General features: G+C 49.5%; 1 protein-coding gene across 2 annotated transcripts; it reads left to right on the forward strand.

The window, feature by feature from the left end:
* Positions 1–2,202: 2,202 nt before the first annotated feature.
* On the forward strand, positions 2,203–25,253 carry RELB (RELB proto-oncogene, NF-kB subunit). 2 transcript variants are annotated; one of them, XM_087827255.1, is made up of 12 exons: positions 2,203–2,272; positions 3,167–3,214; positions 6,758–6,766; positions 8,044–8,384; positions 14,760–14,917; positions 16,254–16,345; positions 16,480–16,611; positions 18,254–18,358; positions 20,996–21,211; positions 21,954–22,022; positions 22,161–22,238; positions 24,373–25,253. In XM_087827255.1, the coding sequence occupies exons 1-12, from the start codon at positions 2,218–2,220 to the stop codon at positions 24,756–24,758; spliced, it is 1,689 nt and encodes a 562-aa protein (XP_087683381.1). In that variant the 5' UTR covers positions 2,203–2,217; the 3' UTR covers positions 24,759–25,253. The 2 variants fall into 2 exon arrangements, with proteins under 2 accessions (XP_087683381.1, XP_087683380.1); XM_087827254.1 differs by lacking the exon at positions 6,758–6,766.
* The last annotated feature ends 259 nt before the right edge of the window (positions 25,254–25,512 follow it).

Genomic DNA, 25,512 nt, shown 5'->3' on the forward strand with positions numbered 1-25,512 from the left:
TTTAGCGCCATGATGGGAGGGGCTTTTGTCATTTGTGTCCCTGTGCCTGGCACAATTACACACTGTGTGTGATAATAATTCTGTAAGTCAGATGTTCACAAGAGCAGATGAGAAAACCCAGAGAAAGTAAGAAATTTGTCCAAGGTCTCACGATGTGACACAAGTATTCAGAACACAAAGTGCTTAGAACAGTGCTCAGCACATTTAAGAGCTCTATACAAGTGCCAACTATTAGTATTTTTTATTGATTTTAGAGGGAGGGAGAAAAAAACTGATTTGTTGTTTCACTTATTTATGCATTCATTGGTTGATTCTTGTTTGTGCTCTGACCAGAATTCAAACCAGCAACCTTGGTTATCAGGATGACTCTAACCAAATGAACTGTCCAGCCAGGGCTATTAGTATCTTATATAATCCTCACAACCATCCTATTATTAGACCCATTTTACAAATCAGGCTCAGAGTGAAGAAGTCTGTTGCCCAAGGTCAGACAGCTGGTAGGTGGGAGACCTAGGATTTGAATCCAGGCACTCTGATTCTGGACCCTCAATCATAACTTGTTTTGTAATGTACTTCTTGTGTGCAGACTACAGCCTGCAGGCCAAATCCAGCCTTTCACAGCTTTTGTGTAATTTAAAATATTTTTAATGGTTAAAACTCAATATTTTGTTTCACATGAAAGTTATACAAAATTTGAATTTCAATATCCATAATGTTTCATCGGAACACAGCCACATTCATTGTTTCTGTATTGTCTGGCTGCTTTTGCTCTATGGCAGAGTTGAACTTGGAGTCCTGTCTGGCCCTCAGAGCCTAAAGTGTAATATATTTGCTGTCTGGCCCTTTGCAGTTTTTAAAAAGTTTGCTCAATACTTTGCTGTCTAGCAGTAGCACTCCAACTTGAGCCTGAAGGGCTGGGAGGCCACACTTTGAGAAACTGCTGCTGCCTCCCAGGAGCAGGTACCAGGCCTGGTTGGTGAGTGCTGTGTCCCAATGCCCAGTGCAGGCTCTGGCATATAGCAGGTGTGCGAATAAGTGTATGTCCAATAATGAATCAGTGAGTCTTTGTGAGCCATGGAGATAAGAGGAACATTCAAATTTTACACAAGCAGATACAGCACTCTGGTCAGGGTGCCTGGTGTCCAAGTTGGAACCTGCTGGTCACCCAGTCATTCTGAAGGACGGGAGGCTTTAGGACTATGATCTAAATGGCTGCCCCTCCTTGAGCCTTACTCTTTTCTGCAAGAATCCCAATCCTATCACGGGCCTCTGTTGTGAGTGTGAGGTGTGAAGCATCTGTGAGGCCCCCAGGTAAGCACTTCGCTCAAGGGTCAGCACATGGCTTAGGAAGTACACTGGCGCTACACTGTTGTCATTCCCAGATTGAGTTACTGAGCCTTGGAGCTGTAAAGTTTCCTTGGCTACTAGGAAACTTAAAGGGGCTGTGGGGAGGAATGAAACATCCATCCATTCATTCAATAAACATTTTTTGGGTACCTACTGTGTTCCAATCGCTGTTTCTGGTGCTAGGGATACAGCAAGGAACAAAACAAAAACCTAGAACTGACATTGTAGCTTTAAATGTTTAAGTATTTTCACTCCAAATTTACAGAAAATGAGCCGTAGAGAAATCATGGAGGTTTCCTAAAAATCATTATCAATGACAGCTGTAGAGCTCTGGCAACCTCCTGATCCCAAAGCTTCCCTTCCAGCCAGAAAAACAAAAGGTTCAAGTCCCGCTGGCAGACCTGGAGTGGGGAGCGGGCCTCAGTTTCCCGATTTGCTCCATGGGTAGGGCGTGAATGGCTCTAAGCAGGCCTCAGCTGGCTACCCCAGAGCAATGGCCAGCCGCGCCAGCCCCTCCCGAACACCCAACCTCCTCTTCCCGGCCGGCCCCGCCCCCGAGGCCACGTGACGCGTGGGGTTTTCCCGTTCCCCTTGCGTGACGTCACGACGGAGTGACAGCCAATGGACGCGCAGGCCGGCAGCGCCGGGGAATTCCGCCGCCCCGCCCCCGCCCGCCGCTCGCCCGGCCCGGCCCGCCGCCCCCCGCAACCCCGGGCGCCGCGCGTCCTACCCGGCCTGCAGCCCCAGCCCCTGCGCTGCTCGTCCGACCCGCGATCGTCCGCCGGACAGTGCCGCCTGGCTGCCCGGCCTGCCCCGTGTGTGTTTTAGTCTGGGCCGGCCTCCGGGCCGTCCGTCCCCACTGGTCGGGCCATGCCGAGTCGCCGCGTAGCCAGACCGTCCGCTGCGCCGGAGCTGGGGGCCTTAGGTAAGCGGGGCCGGGGTTCAGGAGAAGAGACTGGGGCGGGATTGATGATGCGAAGGTTCTGAGGGCTCCTACAGGAGTCCAGGGGTTTTGTGGGGAGAGTGTAAGGGTTCGGGGGACACTGTATTAGAGGGAAGGAAGGAGGCAGAAGATGGTGACAGGGTCTGGCCCGAGGTAAGAGACAGACGTCCCACTACGGAGTGAGGAGGGGGCGGGGCCTGACCCTGAGGCAAAGAAGGGGGCGGGGTCCGACTCCGAGAGGGAGAGGGGCGGGGCCTGACTCCAAGAAGGAAGAGCCGGACCTGCTCCAGAGGGGTGGGGGCGGGGCCCGACTAGGAGAGGGCAGGAAAGGGGGCCTGGCTCACAGAAGGGGCGGGGCCTAACTCAAAGGAGGAAGCTGGGTCCTACTCAGAGTAAGGGGCGGGGCCTGGAGGTGGAAAAGGGGGCGAGGGCACACTCCGAGGGGGTGAAGGAAGGGGCCCGACTCCGGTAGAGAGAAGAGGCGGGGCTGTATGGAAAGAAAAAGGGAGGGGCCTGACTCAGAGAAGAAAGAGTGGGAGGTGCTTGCCTCGGAGAGTGGAGGCAGGATCTGAAAGAAAGGGACTGCCTTGACACTGAAAAAGTGAAGGGTTAGGGGCTGCCCCCCGAGAGAAGGAAGGGCGCGGCGGCTCTCCTAACGGAGGCTGAGGAGGACTCCTGCAGGCGCGGGGCCTGAGTGTGATGAAAGGATGGGGTGAATGACAGAAACTAAGGAGCTGTTCCCAAGTTAGGGAAGGAGCTAAGGCCAGACTCTGGGCGAGGGGTGAGGAAGGGGCGGGCCAGGAGAGCAAGAGGGTGGGGCCCGACGGGTTCCGTGGGATCTCCATCACCTCCTGAGACTCGCCTCCCTCCCTGCAGGGTCCCCGGACCTCTCCTCCCTCTCGCTGGCGGTTTCCAGGACCACGGGTGAGCAGCCTTCCACAGTTCCTGCCCTCTTGCACACTCAGGACAGGGGAGGGGGAATCCATTGGGCACGCCTCTGTCTGGGGGTTTCACCGAGGTCCACCACAGCTTTCCTTGATGGTGTCCCTTCCTGCTCATCTAGATGGGGGTCCCAGATGCCCCTACCTCCCAGGTGATTAGGAGTTGGACAGGTAAAACTAAGCACCTATTCACACTCTAAGAGGAGTCTTCTGTAGAGATTCACGTGGTAGTGCAGAGGGTAATAATCACACTTGGGCTTTGGGACTGGTGTTTACATGTTGGTGATACCCACCCCTAACTGTGCAAATGCCTGCAAGTCACTTCTCCCTGGGCCTCAGTGTTCCTCATCTGTAATATGGACATAATATCAGTGTCTCCCCCTTTTAGGATGACTAACAGGATTAAATGAGCTGATACAGGTAAACTTTCAAAGTAGTAACTGGCATACAGTAAAGGCTCAATAAGTGTTAATTGTTTGTGGTGTAATAATAATAACAATTATTACTATTATTAAACAGTCTATAACAGTGGTTCTTGAACCTATGTGTGCATCAGAGTCACCCCGAGAGCTTGTTAAAACATTGTCAGGCCCCACCTCCAGAGTTTCTGATTCAGTAGGTCTAGGATGGGTTCTGAGAGTTTTTATTTCTAGCAAGTTCCCAAGAGATGCTGAGAACCACTAGTCTATAAGGTCCCTCAGCTTGTGCCATCCAAAAGTCAGTACTGCCCAAGGAAATGCAGAATCGTAGCCAAATGAAACATCCTCTCTCTTATTAATAGACTGAGATTTGGAGGGCAGGGATAAGTCCTGTCACCATGGAAACTCAGTGGCCCCCAGTGGGCTAGGTCTGAGCCTTTCTCTGGAGGTAGAGTCTTGGGATGGACACCAGAAGTGCTGACCTGACTGGGGAGGAGGCGCTGCAGGTTTTCTAACAAATCTGTGAGTTTGGGTGGTAGTGAATGGTTGGAGATGGCACTGGGGACAGGTACTGCCGAAGCACTAGTTCTGAGCTAGAACAAGACTGAGACTTTTCTGGCCTGAGACCTAGGTCTTTGGTTTCAATTGAGAATAATTTCTGAGGTCATCCATTCAATAAATATTTATTGAGTTCCTGTTCTGTACCTGGCTCTGTGCTGGGCAGTGCTGGGGACTCAGCAGTGACTGAAACAGCGTTGGCTCCACCTGCATGGGATTCCCTACCTAGATATGGAGGCAGACACACAAACAATAAATTAAACAAGGGTTTATAAAGTGTGATAAAGGCTATGATGAAATCTTGGGGTCAGTGATATCTGATAGCAGGCAGAGGATGGGAGAACTACTGAGATAGAGTGGGAGGGAAAATTTCCCTCCTTTTGATGGGACAGACACATGGTCTGGGTATACAGTGGGGATGGGGCAGACATGTTTCCTACTCTGTGGTGCTCAGAGTCTACAGCAGACAGATATGAATCACTGTAACTTAAGATCATGTCAGATTCTAGTAAGTTCCATTTAAATGATAAAACAAAGGCATCTAACTGTAAGTGATTATAGTGGGGGTTCTGGGGACTCTTGGATACAGTGGTCAGGGAAGACCTATCTAGGAGCTGACATTTGGATAGGGACTTGAAAGAATGAGAGGAGGCCATGCAATGAACTGGAGGAAGAGCATTCTGGCACAGACCAGCATGTGCAAAGGCACTGAGGTAGGAAAGACATAGCTGGCTTTCTGCTCTCAGATCTGCTCAAGTGTGGCCCATCCTGGCTGCCCCTGGATGGCAGCAGGTCTGTATGGGAGGTTGGGGGCTGTGTAGGGTGTTGTTTTAGCTGAGCCTTGAATAAGGGGAGGAAATTTCTAGTATTTCCTGGCTGAAAAAGGATTTTAGATAACAATAATATTAGCTAAGCTTTATGGAGGGCCTCAAATGGTCAGATCTTTTGCTAAGCAATTTCCCTTTGTGATCCTGAATCCTCACGTTAATGCCTGAGATAGGCGCGCAGACCTCATTATGTACAGAGGGGGGCTCAGAGAGGTTAAGTGACTTGACCCAGGCCACACAGCCAGTGAGTGACAGCTGGGATTCAAACTAACATCTGTGTGACTCTACACTCCATGCTCTGAAACCATGTCTTCCAACATCCCCATTTTATAGACATACCAGTGAGGCCTAGAGATGGGAAATGGTTTACCTAGGCTATAAAACAATGTCTCCCAACACCTTGTTTAATAGCAGCCAGCATTTATATAGCACCTACTATTGTGACAGTTCTAAGTGCTTCCTATATAGTATTAGCTCATTTAATTTCCACAACAGCCCAATGAGGCAGGCATTATTGTGTCCATTTTATAGATCACAAACGAAACCGAGGCACAAGCTCATTGAGTAATGGGCTTAAGGCCACACAGCTAGCAAGCAGCAGAGCCAGAATTTGAACTGAGGCAATCCAAAGCTCTGGCCATTGTTGCCCAGGGCCTCAGTTTCCCCCTGCAGCCTAGGAGCTCCTTGAGGGCCCAGACAAAGTCTAACTTATCTTTGGGTCCCCAGGTCATTCAGCATAGATACCTAATGTTTTTCCAAGTTCAAGTGACTTGAGGTTGTCCTATCAGTGATCTATAGCATGTCCCTTCCTCTCTCCCAGCCTCAGTGTCCCCATCTACCAAGTGAGGGTGTCTTCCCCACCCTGCTGACTTCACAGATTGGATGAGATAAGGGGTGCAGGAATACTGCTTTCCAAGGAGCAAAGGTCTGGCTGCCAGGAGCCACTCCCCAAGAGGAGGAGGACAGGTCTGGCATCGGGGCTGGTTGGTGTCTGAGGCCAGTGGCCAGCCAGGCAACCCTGGGTGGGGCGTCTGGCCCGGCCTGCCCTCGCTTGCTGTGTGACTTCGGGCTCACTTGCTCCCTCTGGGGTTCCCCTTGTCCTGTCTGTGGAATAAAGGGAGGTTGGTTTCGGTTTCTCCATGGCCCCTTCCAGGCTGAGCTTTCCTGAGGAGGGATAAGGGTTCCCCAACATTACTGTCCCTCCTCTCTCAGGAAGTAGGGGCCAATCCAGGATGGCAGGTGGGCACTGCTGGGGGACTGGTCTATGATGCAGAGTGGGTGGCTGCCTGGAGGAGGAGGATTGGCCTCCTGGGATCTTCAGACACCAGCCAGTGACCTCTGGGGGCCTAGGGTGGGCTGTAGGGAGGGAGTACCCCCACATTTGGTTTAGAATCTTGAGTGTCCATTTTTCCCCTGGTTATAAGACCCTTGGCTTTTCCTTGAATTCCCAGCAACGCTTTATAATCTCTGGCCTAAATTATCTTGGGGAGACATTTGAGGGGACACTGACCCTGGGACCCCAACATTGGGAGCTAAATGGAAGGTAGCCCATGAGGGGGATATGGAGGTTGGGGTTTAGCTCCCCTGGGAGCCAGAGCCCAGTTTCCCAGGATGGGGGGAGGAGGAGGGTACCAGAAGAGGGTGGGGATCTGTCTTAAAAAATGAAAGTTTTGACCACTCAACTGTACCTCACCTTTCTCTTTCTTTCTCTTCCTTCCACAGATGAACTGGGTGAGTATCACAGGGCAAGTTTGGGGGAGGCTGAGGAGTCCAAGTGCTCACAGACAGGTCTTCCTTGTTGGGGTGTTGAAGGGAGCATCACAGTGTGATTTCTGGGACTGTTGGGGGATTTTAATAGTCATATTTCCAAGGTATTAGCCGTGCGTGACACCTAGCAACGACTGTATATGTCAGCTGCCTTTAGTGTCACTATTCATTCCTTCAGGGAATTGTACTGAGCACCTGCCACGTTGCCAGGCTGTTCTAGGCACCGGGGGTTCAGTCACGGACCAAAGTGCCCTTCGGGAGCTGACACTCTAGTGGAGGAGACAGTAGGGAAAGGAATAAATGAACAAGTTAAGGTTCGACTGGGCTAAGGGCTGTGAAGGAAATAAACAGTAGAGGGAGAGATGGCCTGAGAAAGACAGCAGATGGGGCCTTTCTGAAGAGGTGGCATTTGAACTAAGACCAGAGGATGAAGAGCCAGTAGGGGTTGAATGGAGGGAAGCATGGAACAGGCAGATGGGGGAGCAAGTACACCGCCCGAAGAGGGCCAGGCTTGGCGGGTGCAAGCAACAGAAAAAAGACTGGATCAGAGTAAGAGGGGGAGGCAGGAGGGCCCAGGACAGCAGGGGCCAGTCCACAGCAAGGCTCCGCGCCAGCACCAGGCTGTGGGGTTTTATTTTTCTGAGATGCATGGAGTTTGGAGAGGGTTTTATATGGGTAGGGTGTTGACTTTGACTTTAAGGAAGATGAAGCCACTGGAGGCTTCTGACAGGTGGGGGAACATGGTCTGATATAAGATCTTTCTGGCTGTGTGTGGGGGACAGACTGGAGGAACGGGAGTGGTGGTTGAGATGGGAGACATGGAAGGTGGACCAGGGTGGAGGCAATGGGGGTGGAGAGAATTGAGATAGAAGTGGAAGTTCATGGATGGGACTTGGAGATGTGAGATCATGAAAAACTAATACAGATGCACCCCCCCCCCCCAAGCTTGAGCACAGGGTGGGTAGTGGTGCTCTTACGGAAGGCAGTGGACATGAGGGTGCAGGGGCAGAGAAACCAGGCCGCATCCCCCCCCCCCCCCCCCCGCGGGGTTCTGGCTCCTGGGTGCTGGGAGGCTGCTGGCCAGAAGGACCGCAGGGGCTTTTGTGTGTTTTGGCGCTGAGGCCCCTGCCTTCGGCCCGCAAGAAATGTCTAGAAGAAATGAATGGATTGGAAAAGGCGGGGGGGTGACCAAGCCTTTTCTTTTATAACCAGAGGCACCCCGGTTTTTGCTTCTCCCGCAGAGATCATCGACGAGTACATCAAGGAGAACGGCTTCGGCCTGGAGGTGGCGCCGCCGGGCCCGGGAGAGGGGCTGACGCGCCTGGTGTCGCGCGGGGCGGCCTCCCTGAGCACCGTGACCCTGGGCCCCGCCGCGCCCCCCGCCACGCCGCCGTCCTGGGGCTGCGCGCTGGGCCGGCTCGGGCCCCCGGCGCCCGGCGCGGGGCCGCGGCCGCACCTGGTCATCGTGGAGCAGCCCAAGCAGCGGGGGATGCGCTTCCGCTACGAGTGCGAGGGCCGCTCGGCCGGCAGCATCCTGGGCGAGAGCAGCACCGAGGCCAGCAAGACGCTGCCCGCCATCGAGGTGGGGCCCGGGGCCGGGGGCGCCTCCCCGCCCCGGCATTCGCGCGCGGGCATTGGTTCACGTCTTTGACCGTGGTTATCCTTCCTGCCGTTGCTATTGCCGGAACCAAATTGTAAAGGGCGTTCAGAGAAAGGCCTTCTTCCCAGCATTTGGGCGGGATTGATCAAATGATCACGGCTGTAAAGGCAGGGTAGCCTCCTGGTTCAAAACGAGGCCGTAAGGATCAGAGCGCCTGGGCTGGAATCCCTGTTCAGCCATTTGCTAGCTGTGCAGCCTTGGGCAAGTGTCTCAGCCCCTCTGTGCCTCAGTTTCCTCCTCTACAAAATGGGATGGTAATAATAGCTACCAGCTGGGGCTGTTGGGAGGCGTGAATGAGTTCATTATACGTGCTAAGGACCTCCAGCTGGTAAGCACTCAACAGAGCTGAGCTGCTATTTTTATATTATCATCATTGCTCTTAGGCTTGGCCATCCCACTTTATTATATGCGTAATAAATTACATGAGATGGTCCACACTTTATTATAAAATAGGTTTTGTGTTACATGATTTTGCCCAACTGCAGACTGATGTAAGTGTTCTGAGCACATTTAAGGCAGGCTGGGCTAAGCTATGATGTTCTGTAGGTGAGGTGCATTAAATGCATTTTCAACCTAACGATATTTTCAGCTTACACTGGGAAGTTTATCAGGACGTAACCGCAGCATAAGTCGAGGAGCATCTGTATATGTATACTGTTCTGTGCTGTGCTTTATTTTTTATTTAAGAATATATCTTGGCCCTCGCCAGGTGGCTTGGTTGGTTGGAGCATTGTCCTGTATACCAGAAAGTTGCAGGTTCGGTTCCCAGTCAGGGTACATACCTAGGTTGCAGGTTCGATCCCTGGTTGGGGTACATGCAGGAGGCAAGCAATCGATGTTTCTTTCTCTCTCCCTTCCTCTCTCTCTAAAAATCAATAAGCAGATCCTCCAATGAGGATTAAAAAAAAGAATATACCTTAGAGCTAAGCTCACACTAGCGTATGTAAAGCTGCCCTATTCTCTTTTCCGTGGTATCCCATTGTGAGGATGTGTGGTGGTTTCTGTGCAGTCTCCTATTGGTGGGCAGTTAGGTTGTTTCCAGTCTCGGCTATTTATCATCAGCAGGGCTGTAGAGAATGACACGCTTCATCTATTATTTCCTTCATTTGTGTCACTCAGATAACTTCTGGAAGTGGAATTGCTGGTCAGAGGTAATTTGATGGATGTTGCCCAATTGTCCTCCCTGGGGCTGTGTCCATAACTGTTTCTCCCAGTGGTGTCTGAGGCCTGGTTCCTTGCCCTTCCCCAGTACGGAGCCTTCATGTGCTTGCGCAAATGTTTACTGAGCCTCAGTTGTGTACTAACCATCCCACTAGCCCCAGGTCTCAGCCCTGGTTTCTCCCTGACCTTCAGCTTCCTTCCTAGTCACCAGCTGTCAGTCTCCTACAACCCCTGCCCCCACCCTCACCCCCACAAGGCAGCCAGAGGAGTTCTGTTAAATTGCACGTCTGCTCCTCTTCCCTGCTCAGAACCCTCCCTGGGCTCCCCAGTGCACCCATGAGGAAGCCCAAGCCCCTTGCCAGGCCTCCAAGACCTCTCATTGTCTGGCCCATTTCCACCCATCCCTTCCTCACTCGCCACCTACCAGCCACCTGGCCTTTGCACATGCTGTTCCTTCTACTTGGAGTGCTCTCCTGCAACCTGATCACCTCCTACTCACCCATGAGGCCACAGCCCACTTCAGGGGCACCTTTCCTGACATCCCCCCCGCCAGGCCCATGCTCCCTGCCTCTCTGAGGTCTCCTGCCTCTCTGTCCTCCCTGTCTCTCAATGGGATTTGTACTCAGGGGTTTATTTGGGTGATTAGCAAAGCAACCCTGTCCTGCAAAATTTGGGATTTTACTGTCAGAAAGACTTGGGTTTGAGTCCTGACTCTGCCACTTACCAGCTGTGTGAATTGGGACAAGCCCAGTGCTTATCTTGGCCTCAGTTTCCTCATCTGTGAAATGGAGATGAAGCTCCTGCCTTCTGGAAGCTATGAGGACACCAGGGAGATGGCCCAGCACTGGCACACTGCCCCCTTCACACAGTTGGATGGTTGTAGTTGCTACTTGATCTGGCTTCAGGCATCGTAGCCAAAAGCAGCCTGCAGTCAGCTGACATTCTGGTTAAAAGAATGATTTCCTTGGAGATACATATTCCCAGTCTTTGGATTTTCGTGAAGGGGGTAAGTGTGGTGCATTGGGGGCAATCATAGCCCCTTATTTATCTTTAAGCATTTTGTCTGTTTTTCTAATTCGATAGGGGATGTGTGAATCTACTTAATCTGCTATAACAAAATGCCACAGACTTGGTGGCTTGAACAACTGAAATTTATTTCTCGCAGTTCTGGAGGCTGCAAGTCCAAGATTAAGGTGTCGGCAGGGTTGGTTTCCTCTGAGGCCTCTCTCCGTGGCTCGCGGATGGCGCCCTCTCCCTGTGTCCTCAAATGGTCTTTCCTCTGTGTCACACTTGTCTGATATCTCTTTGTGTGTTCAAATGACCTCCTCTTTTTTTATTAGTATTATTATATTTAATCCTCACTCAAGGATATGTTTTTATTTATTTTAGAGAGAGAGGAAGGGGGAGAGACAGAGAAACATCAATGTGAAAGAGAGACATCCATTGGTTGCCTCCCATACATACTCCAACCAGAGATCGAACCCATAACCAGGGAGATGAACCCACAACCCACAACCTAGGTATGTGCCCTGACCAGGAATTGAACCCGCAAGCTTTTTGGTGCATGGGATGATCCTCCAACTAACTGAGCCATCTGGTCTCATAAGGAGACCAGGCAGATCAGATCAGGGCCTACCCTAATGGCCTCTTTAAAAGCCCTACCTCCCAATACAGTCACATTCTGAGGGACTGACAGTTAGGAATTTAAATATGAATTTGGGGGGACACAATTCAGCCCATCACAGGTCGTGTCTGCCAGGTCTCTGCTTTGTAAAGGTACAGCTTTCCCTTTGTAATTAGAAGTTATCTGTGGGGTGCTATCTGTAGGCTGTGTGTTTTCCCCAGCTTTTTATTTCTCAGTCTTTCCAGGCAATTATTTGGGCTTGGTGTTGGTTTTGATTTCAGAGAGTTAGAACAGTAAATGCCCAACAATAGGGGATGACCTGTTTCTGACTCTGGATTCAGGATTTTCATCCCCATCTTTCAGAAGAGGAAACTGAGACTCAGAGAGGGTAAGTTACTTGCTCAGGGGCACACAGCAAGTTTACTCTTGTAATTACTGACATGTACTAAGTGCTTCTGTGTGTCAGGTACTCAATGATACCCATCCTACAGTTAAAGACAGTAGGCCAGGGAGGTTTAATGTGCACAAGGCCAGTGGTAGTACCTGCTTGGTGCCAGGTCTGACTTACTCCAAGGCCTTGTGCTTATCCATGATCTTGTGTGTCACCTCAAAGATGAACAGATTTTGGCTGTGCAGTCTTCATGAATCCTGAAACTGTTGACCCTGATCTCTTCAAAATCTCCTAATAATACAGCAGGAAGCTGGTCAGGTGAATGGTTTTAATCCTGTCTGACTCAACGAAATGTATTGACAATATCACCTACCTCTACTCATAATCATGCCCAGGATCCATAAAGCCCTAACATTAGACTGAAGGAGAAATCAAAGAAAATAGTGGAGCATATATAAGCACATTTCATTTTAGTATGTAAATGCTCGGGCACAGCCCCAGGGAAGCGTAATGCAGGTGGCAGTTGCTTCTGACCTCATTAATGCAGGGGCCACGAATGCAGCCTGCGCCAGCCTGGTGGACTTGGTGACTTAAAATTCAGTGTATTTTTTAATTATGGGGAAAATACTATATATGTAAAATTGCTAGTTTCTGGGCTCTGATCATTTTCAACAGGTTTTTCACTGACATGAAATGGTGGTGGGAGGTTCAGAAGTCTTGTGTGGGACTATCCCTCATTTGTAGGCTGTGCAGCATCTCTGGCCTTGCCTACTGCCCGCTAAGGGTGCCCATCGCAGTGTCAACCAGAATCACCCCAATACCCCAAATGTCCGCTAGAGAGCAGTATTACCCCACTGAACCTCACCGGTTTATTGTATTTTTCCGGGCACCAGCTCTAGAAGTTCAGAGCAGGGCCCCAGGGGTGACCTAAGGAAGCATCACAGGTCTGGGCCCATGGTTTAGAGGGGTCGATTTTTATCCACTGCCACCTGTGGTTGCTGAGCAGAAATTTGGCCCATTTGCCATAATTTCCTTTTTAAAAAAGAGAATCTGGAAATCTGAAAAAACATGACATCTCATACTTTGTCAATGTACGCTCCAAAGTTTTCCCAACATTCTATTGTTTTAAAATTTTTAAATCTTTTTTTCTGGTTTTTTAAAGTTGTAGTGAGGTATGGTTGATATACAAAAAGTTGCACTTATTTAATGTATACATTTGATGAGTTTTGATGAAAAATTTTAATCTACAGAAAAATTAAAAGAATAGGACAGTGAACACCTGTGTACCCTTCACCTATATGCACCAGTTGACATTTTGCCACATTTGCTGGACCTGCCACTCTCTCCACACACACAAATACGCATTGTTTTTTGGGTTTTTTTACTGAACCATTTGCAAAATGAGTTGTAGGTATCATGTTATGTCACTTCTACATACTCAGCCTTCAAAGTGCATCTCCTAAGAATAAGCTCCTACACAGCTACAACACTGTTACTACCCCGGGAAAATTAACAATGTTCCATAATGTCATCTAGCAAGTCCATACTTAAATTGCCCAGTTGTCCCCAAAATGTGTTTTATAGTTGTTTCTTTCCCCTCAATCCAGGATCCAATCAAGGATCATGTGTTGCATTTGGTGGTTGTGTCTCTTTAGTCTCTCTTCTTTTTAAAAGATTGAGTTATTTGTATAAGTTACATTTTATCTTAAAATATTAATTTAATAATTAAATTTTTAAATTTAATTTTAAATATCAAATTAACAATTAATTTAATAGTCAAGTTAACCTTGAATAGGAAATTAATATAAATTTAATATATTAAATTTAATATAATAAACTATATATTGTTATATTTTATCTTAATATATGTGTTAAGTCCAACTCTTAAGTGTACAGCTTGATATTTTTTATTTACTTTATTGTTGAGAATATTACAGATGTCCCCCATTTTTCCCCCATTGTCCCCCTCTACCTGGTTCCCTCCCCACCCCAGGCTTTCACCACACTATTGTCTGTGTCCATGGGCTATGTGCATATAAATTATTTGGTTAATCTCTTCCCACCCACCCCCACCCTTCCTCCTGAGATCTGTCAGTCTGTGCCATGCTTCCATCTCTCTGGACCTATTTTGTTCATCAGTTTATTTTATTTATTAGTTACCTACATATACACTGTGGAACTACCAGCCATATAAAAATACATTACTATTTGTTTTCCTTTAATCTAAAATATGACACCTATCTTTTTTGTTGTTGTTAATCTTCACCCCAGGATATTTTTTCCCATTGATTTTTTTAGAGAAAGCGGAAGGGAGGAAGGGAGAGAGAGACACACACGTAGATTGGTTTCCTCCTGCACGCACCCTGACTGGCTGGGGATCGAACCTGCAACCCAGGTACATGTCGTAACCAGGAATTGAACCATAACCCTTCAAGATTAGATTCAGGAGGGGCTTCTGGAGGGGCTGTCACGGCCGTGATGATGTGTCCTTCCCAGCCATGGGGGTGCCCGAGTCATTTGGGCTCAGTCTTGGTGATGCTGACCTTGATCACCTAGTGAAGGTGGTAGACACTGAAAAGATGTCTTTCTCCCCTTGTCACAAGGATGTTATCTGTGGGCTGTACTTAGACACCCTGTATGCATCCAGTTTTTAAAAGTCTGAGGACCAGCCCTAGCTGGTTTGGCTCAGTGGTTAGAGCATCGGCCTGCGGTTTGATTCCAGCCAAGGGCACGCACCTCGGTTGCAGGCTCGATCCCCGGCTCTGGTTTGGGCTCCTGCAGGAGGCAACCAGTTGATGTGTCTCTCTCACATCGATGTTCCTTTCTCTCTCTTCCACTCTCTCTGAAAAGCAATGGAAAAAATATCCTCGGGTGAAGATTAAAAAAATAAAAGAAAGAAAGAAAAAGAAAAAGAGTGGCCAAAGGAAGCAAACCTGTGGGCAGTTATCCTGTTACAAGGCCCCCAGGGTACCAGCTGGAAGTCTCTGGTTTAGGATCTCAGAGGGGCCTTAAGCAAATACCCTTTTATCATGGGGGGGAGGGGTGGGGAGCTACCCAGGGAGTTTGGATGGGTGCAGGTATCTATGATGGGATCCCCAAAAGAGCACCTGTCTTCCTGCAGCTCCGGGACTGTGGAGGGCTGCGGGAGGTCGAGGTGACCGCATGCCTGGTGTGGAAGGACTGGCCTCACCGAGTGCACCCCCACAGCCTTGTGGGGAAAGACTGCACCGACGGCGTCTGCAGGGTGCGGCTCCGGCCTCACGTCAGTCCCCGGCACAGGTACCCAACCCTGACCCCTGACCCCAGGCCCTCACTCTTGGTCACGGAAATTCTGAGGGTCTCACCCAGGGAGACCTTCGGGCAAGGCGCAGCTTAGCCAGGCTCTCCCTATTGCATTTTCTAGATGGGGAAGCTGAGCCCTGGAGGTGGTGAAGGGCCCTCCCTAGGCCTGGAGCTCTGCCCTACACGTTCACAACTTTGTACTTATTCCCATATTGTAAAGGAGGAAACTGAAGCTCTGAGAGGTTGCAGGGGTACAGAGAGCCAATGGTAGAGCTGGGATTTGACCCCAGACCTGACTTAACTGCAAGTCCCACTTTTTCTCTCACTTTATAATTTATATGTTTTTAATAAATAAAAGAAAAGGTTCAGAAAGGGTGTGCAGTGAAAAATAAATTTCCTTCCTTCTTTAGTCTTCCAGATACCAGTGTCCCTTCCTGGAGGCAATTAAAAATATGCTCTGCGTTGATATATCTTTTCCCTCCTTACAAATAATACCAGACACTTGCACCTCATTTATGTGTTCCAGTACATTTTGGAGAGCGTTCCTATCAGAACATTTCGAGCTGCCCTATCCTTTTTACTGGCCGCATTGTATTCCAATGAGTGGATGTACACAGTGACTTGAACAAGTCCTCTATTAATGGGCACCTATGATGGTTTTAATCCCTTATGATTTTATGATTAACTGAGCTGCAGTGAATAGCTTTAAATATAGATAATTTGGTTCTCTAGGATAAATTCCTAGAAATGAAATTGCTGCTCCAGGTGTGTACATATATATTTTTAGTTACCTATACATTTAGTAAGAGCAGGGATTTTTGTCTCTTTTGTTCCCTGTTATATCCCCCAGTGCCTAGCACATGACTGGCACATAGTAGGGGCTCAGAAAATGTTTGTGGAATGAATATGGCCAGATTGTCCTCCAATGTGTAATTGCCAGAGCACTTTACAGCCCCACCAGCAGGGGGTGAGAGGCCTGACTCTCCACAGCCTCACCTGCAGAGGGTATTAGCACATATTTTGATCTTTGCTGTTTGGATGAGTTTTTAAAAATTGACATCGCATTGGTGTTTAATTTGCAGTTTTCTTACCAATGAGGTTGGCCAGTGTTGTCGTGTGGTATAGATAAGGGGCATTCCCCGGTTCTCTCAAGAATCCTTGACACTCCTGGAGGGTTTGAACCCCAGACACCCCACCCCAAGGCTAGGACCCCTGGGCCCAGGCACCTCAGCCCCTGAGACTGTCCCAACACAAGTAGCATCTGCTGGAGCCCTCCTGTGGGTTAGAGCTACACCTGCCCCCTTGTGACAGCCTCCCCCCCCCCCCCCCACAGCTTTAACAACCTGGGCATCCAGTGTGTGAGGAAGAAGGAGATCGAGGCCGCTATTGAGCGGAAAATCCAGCTGGGCATCGACCCCTACAATGGTGAGCCCAGACCCGGAACTCCTCTGCCCGCTCCCATTCCCGCACCTTCCCTGGGCCCCACCACCTCCTCCAGCCCCTCTGCCCCCACCAGGCTCTCTACCCCCAGCCTCAGCCTCCCCACATCTCTCCCACAGCTGGGTCCCTGAAGAACCACCAGGAGGTGGACATGAACGTCGTGAGGATCTGCTTCCAGGCCTCTTACAGGGACCAGCAGGGACAGATGCGCCAGATGGACCCCGTGCTCTCAGAGCCCGTCTATGACAAGAGTGAGTCAAGGGTGCTGTGTCCACAGGATTGTCGTTGGCCAAAAGCCCCACATAAAAAGGCATGAACCAACAGGGAGTTCTTTATTTCTATATGTCTCAGTTATGAAGTCTGTTCCTGTGGATCCAGCAGTATCGGGGAATCTGTTCAGCAGTTCTGTGATTCTCTTTGCTTTTCCCTCATGGTCATGAGCTGGCTGCCATAGCTCCAGACATTGTGACTGTATTCAAGGCATGATGGGCAGTGTCACCCTCTATGGCGAGCAGGCGGTACACTGCCCAGTTCCAGGGGCCAGCATTTCCTATGTAGCCTATGTAAACAGGATCTCCTAGTATTGTAGATGTACAACCTGTACAACTGTATTAGGCTATTCTGGGGAAGAGGTAGCGCAAGTAATAATATTTCTCTCTTTGATAGAGAAAATAATATATGCCCCAGAATCCCCCTCATAGATTTCTTATTTTTAAATACTGGCATTATTGGGATGACATTGGCTAATACAATGATATCGGTTTCAGGTGTACAATTCTATAATATGTCATCTCTGTGTTCACCACCCCAAGTTAGACTTCTGTGGATGTCCCATTGGCCAGACTTGGTCCCATGGTTGCAAGGGAGTCTGGGAAAGAAAGTATCTAGGTTTTCATCTCCTATAGTGTTGCACAGGCATAGAAGAGGGGACTGGGAATGGCTAGTAGGTTTTAGCCAGCCTATAGTGACTGCCACAGCATCGAAATGGGGAAGGATATTCATTCAATCAGGGCTTTTATGGATGCAAGTGATAGAATCCCAATTCAAATGGGCTGAAGGAGAAAAAAAAAGAATTAGTCTATTCCATTAAATAAAAATAAAAATCTAGAGGTAGCACAGTGCTTCAGGTCTGGCTGCATCCAGGTCCTCAGAGATGTAATTGGGTCAGTGCCCTTCCTCTCTCAGCGACGCTTGGTCTGCGTTAGAATCAATCTGCGCAGCGCCCTCCCGCCTGGGGGCGAGGGAACTACCCGCAGCTCCAGGCTCTATCCTACAGCTTTGGCAGCTCCTCCCAGCTCCCAATAGTTTTGCTCAAAGACTCAGGGCTGCGTCTCATTGGCTCGGTGTTGGTCATGTGATCCTTTCTGACCAATCAGCTGTGGCCAGAAGGAGGCGATATTCTGATTGGCTGGATCTAGGGCACATGCTCGCCGCCAGGCTGGGGAGGGGGCTCAGCCTTACCCGATCCCCAAGACAGATGAGGGAGGGTCCCTCCCGGGAAAACTGGGGGGCAGTTAACAGAAGAAGGGCCAGGACTGGTAGATAGGCAAAATAGCAGGTGTCCACTACAGATTTCAGGCCATTAACCCTCACCTAAGGATCGACTCCAACGCCTGGCGCCGCCATTGCTCCCTGAATTCCGAGGGCCTCCCTTTGGGCCACTCACCAAACCTCAGCATGGATGACCTCTCCGTGTCCATTAACCCCCCCCTCTTGTCTGAGCAGCTTCTGTTTCCACCCAGACCATGGGTTCCAGGAGGGTCAGGTGCCCTGGCTTCTCTGTTTCCCACCCCTCCCCAGCCCCGGGTAGGCACCCACGGGATACTTGTAAGGATTTGATGACCGAATTCCTGTTTTTTCTTATATACACCTCTTCCTCATGCTCCTTCCCAGAGTCCACAAACACATCCGAGCTGCGGATTTGCCGAATCAACAAGGAGAGCGGGCCGTGCACGGGTGGCGAGGAGCTCTACCTGTTGTGCGACAAGGTGCAGAAAGGTGAGGGGCCTGGGGCAGCGAGCAGACGGAGGGGGTCTGGCGGCTTGTGGGGTAGCCAGGATGAGAGGGTTAGGAGGAGCTGGCTAACCTGGCCGCGGGGCAGAAGGATCCAGAACTCTGATTTTGGAGTGGGACACAACCAATTGGTTCATTCACTCACTAGTCACTCACTCATTCACGTACAGAGAAGGAGGGCCACCCCTGCTGGTGATCTGCAGGGTGCCAGGCAGGCCTGGGTGCCAGGCAGGCCTTGCCACTGCGAGCTCACTAACTGGGAGGCTCTGATACAAACACCATAGAGTTGCACAAATCAATAGTTTATGATGATTGTGATAAGGGCTACGGATGAAGAGAATGGAGTACAAGAGAAGCATCTCCTCCATGTCAGTCATGTCTGTTCAAATGCCCCTTCCTCAAATAAGGGGGTTTTGTTTGTTTGTTTTGTTTTTTAAATATATCTTTATTGATTTCAGAGAGAGGAAGGGAGAGAGAGAGAGAAACATCAATGATGAGAGAGTCATTGATGGGCTGCCTCCTGCATGCCCCCCACTGGGCATCAAGCCCACAACCCAAGTATGTGCCCTGACCAGGAATCAAACCGCAATCTCCTGGATCATAGGTCGATGCTCAACCGCTGAGCCATACATAGCCCAGCTGCGCAAATAAGGTGCGTTTTTAAAAAAAACTTTATTCTGTGTCTGTCTCTTTCTGTGTCCCTCTTCCTGTTTCCCCTTTCTCCCATTCTCTCTATCTCATCTCTTGCTGTCTCTGTCCCTCTGTCTCTGTTATTATAAATAACATCACCACCGACAGTACTAAAGAAGAGCTAATATTTACCTTGCTCTTACTAGATGCCAAGCTCCATTGTAAGTGCTTTTCACACATTATTCATTAGATATTCTAATTGCCTAATAGTTCTTTGTGGTAGAGCCTATTATTATAATACCCATTTTACAGATGAGGAAACTGAGACATAGAAAGGTTAAGTAAGTGGCTAAAGGTCACTCAGGTAGGTAGGTAGAGACAGGATTTGAATCCAGGCAGACTGTGCTGTTAATCATTTTCTCTCTCTAAAATCAATCATAAAAATTAAAATTAAAAAATATTTTAAAAAATAAAGTGGGTTGTAGAAAAGAGTTAACATAGCAGATCTGAGACTGTTATCCTGGTTTCGTTGTTGTTGTTAATCCTCACCCAAGGATATTTTTTCCACTGATTTTTTAGAGAGTGAAGGGGGGGAAAGGGGAGAGAGAGAGAGAAACATCGATGTGAAAGAGACATATTAGCCTGGCCAGCTCAGCGCTGAGCATCGACCTAGGATCCAGGAGATCCCGATTTGATTTTCTATCAGGGCACATGCCCGGTTGCAGGCTCGATCTCCGGTGAGGGGCATGCAGGAGGCAGCCAATCAATGACTCTTATCATTGATATTTCTATCTCTCTCCTCCCTCTCCCTTCTTCTCTGAAATCAATAAAGATATATTTTTAAAAATTAAATTATAAAAAAAAGACACATTGATTGGCTGCCTCCCACACACACCCCCACCGAGGCCAGGGATCAAACCTGCAACCCAGATATGTGCCCTTGACCCGGAATCAAACCTGAAACCCCTCACTGTGTGGGCCTATGTGCCAACCACTAAGCCACACTGGCCAGGATGAGACTGTTATCTTTTGAAAGGCCTGCTTACAAGGTTAGCCCTTGGCTGGCTTCTGGGAACTTGTATTTTGGGGGGGTTTCTGCCCCCCGTTCCCTGACTATAAGAGTGGCTCACTGTGCCTACGCTGTTTATATGAGCAATGTGGTTTGTATGGACCATGTGCTTTCCTTCTGGGAGTCTGGGATTTTGGTCCATGCCAGGCAGAGGGTGCTTAGGTGACCAGCCCCCGATAAATACCCTGGGCTCTGAGTCTCTAAGGAGCTTCCTCGATAGACAGTATTTTGTGTGTGTTGTCACATTTTGTTACTGGGGGGAACTGCCATGTCTGTGTGACTCCACCAAGAGAAGACTCTTAGAAGCTTGGGCCTGGTTTCCTCTGGACTTTGCTCCAGGCACCTTTTCCCTTTCCTGAGGGTGCTTGGTACCTTTGTGCTCTGATAAATCCTAGCCGTGAGGACTGTATTCTGAGTCCTATGAGTTTCCTTTATGAATAACTGAATCTGACAGTGGTCCCGGGGACCCCTGACACAGTGGGAATATTAATTCTACCTGCCTGCCCAGCCAGGCATGGCTCAGTGGTTGAGCGTTGACCTAGGATCCAGGTGATTGGGGTTCGATTCCTGGTCAGGGCACATGCCCGGCTTGTGGGCTCAATCCCCAGTTGGGGGCGTGCAGGAGGCAGCCGATCAATGACTCTCATCATTGATGTTTCTATCTCTCTCTCTCCCTCTCCTTTCCTCTCTCTGAAATCAATAAAGATATATTTTTAAAAAAAAAATTCTCTGCCTTTTGGATTAAGAGATAATATATTTTTAAAAATTTATAATGATTGACACACAGGTGCTCAACAGAAGGTTAGCTACCACAATGATTAGTTTTATTCTTAGGACATTAATATTAATATTGATGTGGGTGGAGACTGAATGAGTTGGGGGCCCAGTGTCCTTGCTCAGGTCATATCCTTACTTTCCCACAGAGGATATATCGGTGGTGTTCAGCAGGGCCTCTTGGGAAGGCCGGGCTGACTTCTCCCAGGCTGACGTGCACCGCCAGATTGCCATTGTGTTCAAGACGCCGCCCTACGAGGACCTGGAGATCGTTGAACCTGTGACAGTCAATGTCTTCCTGCAGCGGCTTACCGATGGGGTCTGCAGCGAGCCTCTGCCCTTCACATACCTGCCTCGGGACCACGGTAACCACAACAACCCAGGGTGGCGCACCACCCCAGAGACCAGGTCTTTGGCCTTGCTTGGGGCAACTCAGAAGGGAAAGGGGAAGAGGCAGAAGCAGAATGCAGGCTCAGAGCTGCACAGACCAGGGTTCAAATCCTGGCTCGGCTGCTTACTGGCTGTGTGGCCTTGGCCTCTCAGAGTCTCACTCTCCTCCTGTGCAAAATGGAAATAATAATAGTACCCACCTCATGGCATCCTGAGAGGATTTAATCATTCTCTCCTCTCTTGAGTCTCAGTCCTGTGGAGGATAGACCCATTCCTATACAGTGACGACAAGAGTGGACGGGACTGGGGAGGAATCAGTTGCTCAGGGGACTCAGATTGCCCAGAGGGGGCATCTGACTCAGATTTAGGGGTCAAGGAGGGCTTCCTGGAGGAGGGGACAGCTGAGCTGAGAATGGGAAGATGACTCCGTAGTTCTCCAGGGAAGGGCTAGGAGTTGAGGAAGAGTTTTTAAGCTGCTTAAAGTGCAAATGTATAGGCCCTGAGGCAGGATGTTGCCTGGAGTGTTCCCAGAACTGCAAAGACCAGTGTGGCTAGAAGTGGGTTTGAGTTTTATTCTGATTAAGGTGTGGACACCCATTTGCACTGTTCAGCCAAGGACTAGAACAGCTCAACAACTTCCCAAACGGTCTATAAAATTAAGTCATAATTGTTTTTATTGATGGATTACTCTGTATGTCCCTGACATCTCCTGAACAGACAGCTATGGTGTGGACAAGAAGCGGAAACGGGGGATGCCCGATGTCCTTGGGGAGCTAAACAGCTCTGGTATGTCCCCTCTGTCCCTTCCCACACCCATCTCTGGGTCCCTGGAAGGGGATGAGTGGCCCCACTGCCCTCCTGGGCCCCAGGCTGGGGAGGAGGGGCTGTCGGACTCCAGGGATCCTCACCTCTGTCTTTTCTCAGACCCCCATGGCATCGAGAGCAAGCGGCGGAGGAAAAAGCCCGCCTTCCTGGACCACTTCCTGCCCAGCCACGGCTCAGGTAGGTCCTGGCTCTGGGCCAGCCCCTGCCCCCTGGGGTGGGATGAGGGTGAGCTGCAGCCCTGTTTTGCTGGCCTCTTCTGGTCCCCCAAAAGTTCCCACAAGGCCAGTGACATACCACTTAGCCAGCAACATAAAGTAGGAAGAATAGCCATTCTGGACACAGTCCGGAGGCTCTGATCTCCCCTGGGCCATCTACTTGATGTGTTACCTTTGCCAAGTTGCTCCACCTCTCAGAGGCTCAGAGCGCCTGAGAAGTCTCACTACCTACCTACCTCATTGGCTTTTTATTGTTATTATTATTTTTAAATATATCTTTATTGATTTCAGAGAGAGAGATAGAAACATCAGTGATGACAGATGTTTAACCCCTGAGCCATGCCGGCTGGGCCTCATTGGCTTTTAAAATTTTAATGTATTTATTTTACAGACACTGTATGACAGGCATATAAGTGCTTTGTGTGTCTTTTCTCATTTGATCTGCACAATCACCCTGCAGTGCAGGTGCTATCATTCCCCCTACTCAGACCCTATTTTACTGGTGAAAAAACTGAAGTTCAGAGAGGCAAAGTCTCTTGTCTAAGGTCACACAGTTAATCCGTGGTGGAGCAGGGAGTTGAATCTTGGCATCTGTATAGATTAGTGATGATGGGTGTGAAACAGGTAGCAGGGCGTAGGTGGATAAATGGGGTCAGCCAACCTCACATTCAGAGCCTATCTAGCCCGACCACCCTCTGACCTCTTCTCCCCCTGCCTTCATCTCAACTCACATGCCAGCCTCTATTTCCCATAAACTCCAGTCCTGTCTGGTTGCCATCAGAGACCTCCCACCTGGTGACACTAGCTCTAAGAACACTCTCCCCAACACCCCTTCCAGCCAGCCACCAACTGCTCAGTCGGCCCAGCCTGGACACTCCAGTCAGTCCCACCCTGGAGACTGCAAGTACCATCTGTTGTCCCCTCACCCCACTGCAACTGTAACCAATGCCCAGCAGCTGCACCCCTAGCAACCACCCATCCTAGACCATTTCATCAATCTTCAATCCCCAATCCCCAAACCCCTCCTCATCAGCCACCTGCCATTCGTCTGCTTCCTCCATCACCTCAATTTCTCAATGTCTAAAGCCCCCCTTTCTCATTCTTGGGGCAAAGTTGCCTTGGCACTATAGTGCAATGGTTAGATGCATGGCCTCTGGAATCAGACTAGGTTTGAATTCTGAGGCCACAATTTAGTCACTGTGTGATCTGTTTGGGCCTTAGTTTACTCATCTGTCAGATGGAAACTGTACTTCTCAGGGTCCTTTCTAGAATTTATTGAAGTCATGTCACATAGTTATTTAGCACAGAGGCTGTGCCATATGTTAGGAACTTGTCAGAAATCAGGCATGCCACCTGCATTTGTTATGATCATGTTTGACTGTATTCACAGCAAAACCCCAAATAACAGGGGCTTCAATAGGACAGAACTTTATTTGTCCTCTCACATAAACATAGTCCAGAGGTAGGTGGCCCAGGGATGGTTTGGTGGCTGCATGATCACCAGAGTCCCAAGCTTCTGCCTTTTTCAACTCAAAGTTTCCATTTCATGGTCCAAATGTCTGTTGCAGCTCCAACCGTCATGCCTACATTCTAGCCAGCAGAATTTAGTCACATGCCCATATCTAGCCGCAAGGTAGGCTGGGAAATAGAGAGTCCCAGCTGCCCTTAGTTTCTTTCTGAGATAAGCATAATCAACCTTTGCTGGTAAAGTTTATCTTGTCTCAAAAACAGAGGCTCTCCTATAATGACCCTTGTCATTTTACCTTCCAATTTGGGGACTGGTGACTTCTCACTTTGGAAAAGTGAGTTTTGAGCCTTAGGGGGTCTTGTCTCTTTTTTTCTCACTGGTGTGCTTATTTCACTTTTTGGATTGTCTTTATATTTGGGGGTGCTTTTGAGCCTTTTCTCCTTCCTTATTCTTGGGGAAAACTCCCCAGCAATGCAGGACTGTTGTTTCAACCCTGGTTCTCTTTGGGATTAAAGAAGGCCACACTGATAACACATTTAGCAGGGGACTGACCATTTGAGTTAGAACCTGACCAGAAGTTGATTCTAAAGCCCACCGTGCTTCCTTCTCTTTCTCCTCTCCCTTGCAGGCCCGTTCCTCCCTCCATCGGCCCTGCTGCCAGATACAGACTTCTTCCCCAGCACCGTATCCCTCCCTGGCCTAGAGCCCCCTGGAGGGCCAGAACTCCTGGATGACGGCTTTCCCTATGAAACCACGACCCCTACGCTCTTCACCATGCTGGACATGCTGCCCCCTGCACCGCCACTTGCCAGCGCTGTCACAGGCAATGGGGTTGCAGGGGCCACAGTTGGGGAGCCACCCGGCCCTGAGCCAATGACACTGGACTCATACCAGGCTCCAGTCCCCGGGGACGGGGGCACTGCCAGCCTCGTGGGCAGCAACATGTTCCCCAACCAGTACCGTGAGGTGGGCTTTGGGGGTGGCCTCCTGTCCCCCGGGCCTGAGGCCACGTAGCCTCTTCAGTGCCAGAGGAGAGGCACTGGGTGGGAGGGAGGTGGAAGGGGCTGTGGGAATCCAACCAGGATGGGCAGTACCCCCATCCCCTTGGGCCACCCTTGGTTAGGTCTCCCCACCTCCTCATCCTTCTGAACCGGACATTTTCAGTGCTGGCAAGAAGCTCTGCAGTACGAGTTTTCCCTGAGCCTATTTTACAAATGAGAAAACTGAGTCCAGAGAGGAAAAGGGACTTTGCTCCCATGCACTCAGTCCCCACAATTGGGGGCACCTTCTCCTGGATGATTCTGAAGAGTGTACATATGGGAGGAGGGTACAGATCCCAGCCCTCCTTCCCCATGAAGATAGGGGGTAGGTTGTTCTCTTTCCAATAAAGATGAATTTTGAGCCTTCAGGGATCTTGTCTCTTTTTTTGTTATTATTAGTTCCTTCTCAATCTATTTTTTTCAATATATCTTTATTGATTTCAGAGAGAGGAATGGAGAGGGGGAGAGAGAGATAGATAGAAACCTCAATGATGAGAGATTTGTCATTGATGGGCTGCCTTCTGAACGCCCCCCACTGGGGGTCGACCCCGGGCGTGTGCCCTGACCTGGAATCCAACCGTGATCTCCTGGATCATAGGTCAAAGCACAACTGCTGAGCCACGCTAGCCGGGCTCAATCTATTCTTATAATGTTTATCTGCCCATTAAGGTTTTTTTATGTACTTACTTTTTATTTATTGTTGACATTATTACATATGTCTCCCATTT

This window comes from Miniopterus natalensis, chromosome 18 (assembly GCF_054644295.1).
Source record: "Miniopterus natalensis isolate mMinNat1 chromosome 18, mMinNat1.hap1, whole genome shotgun sequence".
Lineage (NCBI taxonomy): Eukaryota > Metazoa > Chordata > Mammalia > Chiroptera > Miniopteridae > Miniopterus > Miniopterus natalensis.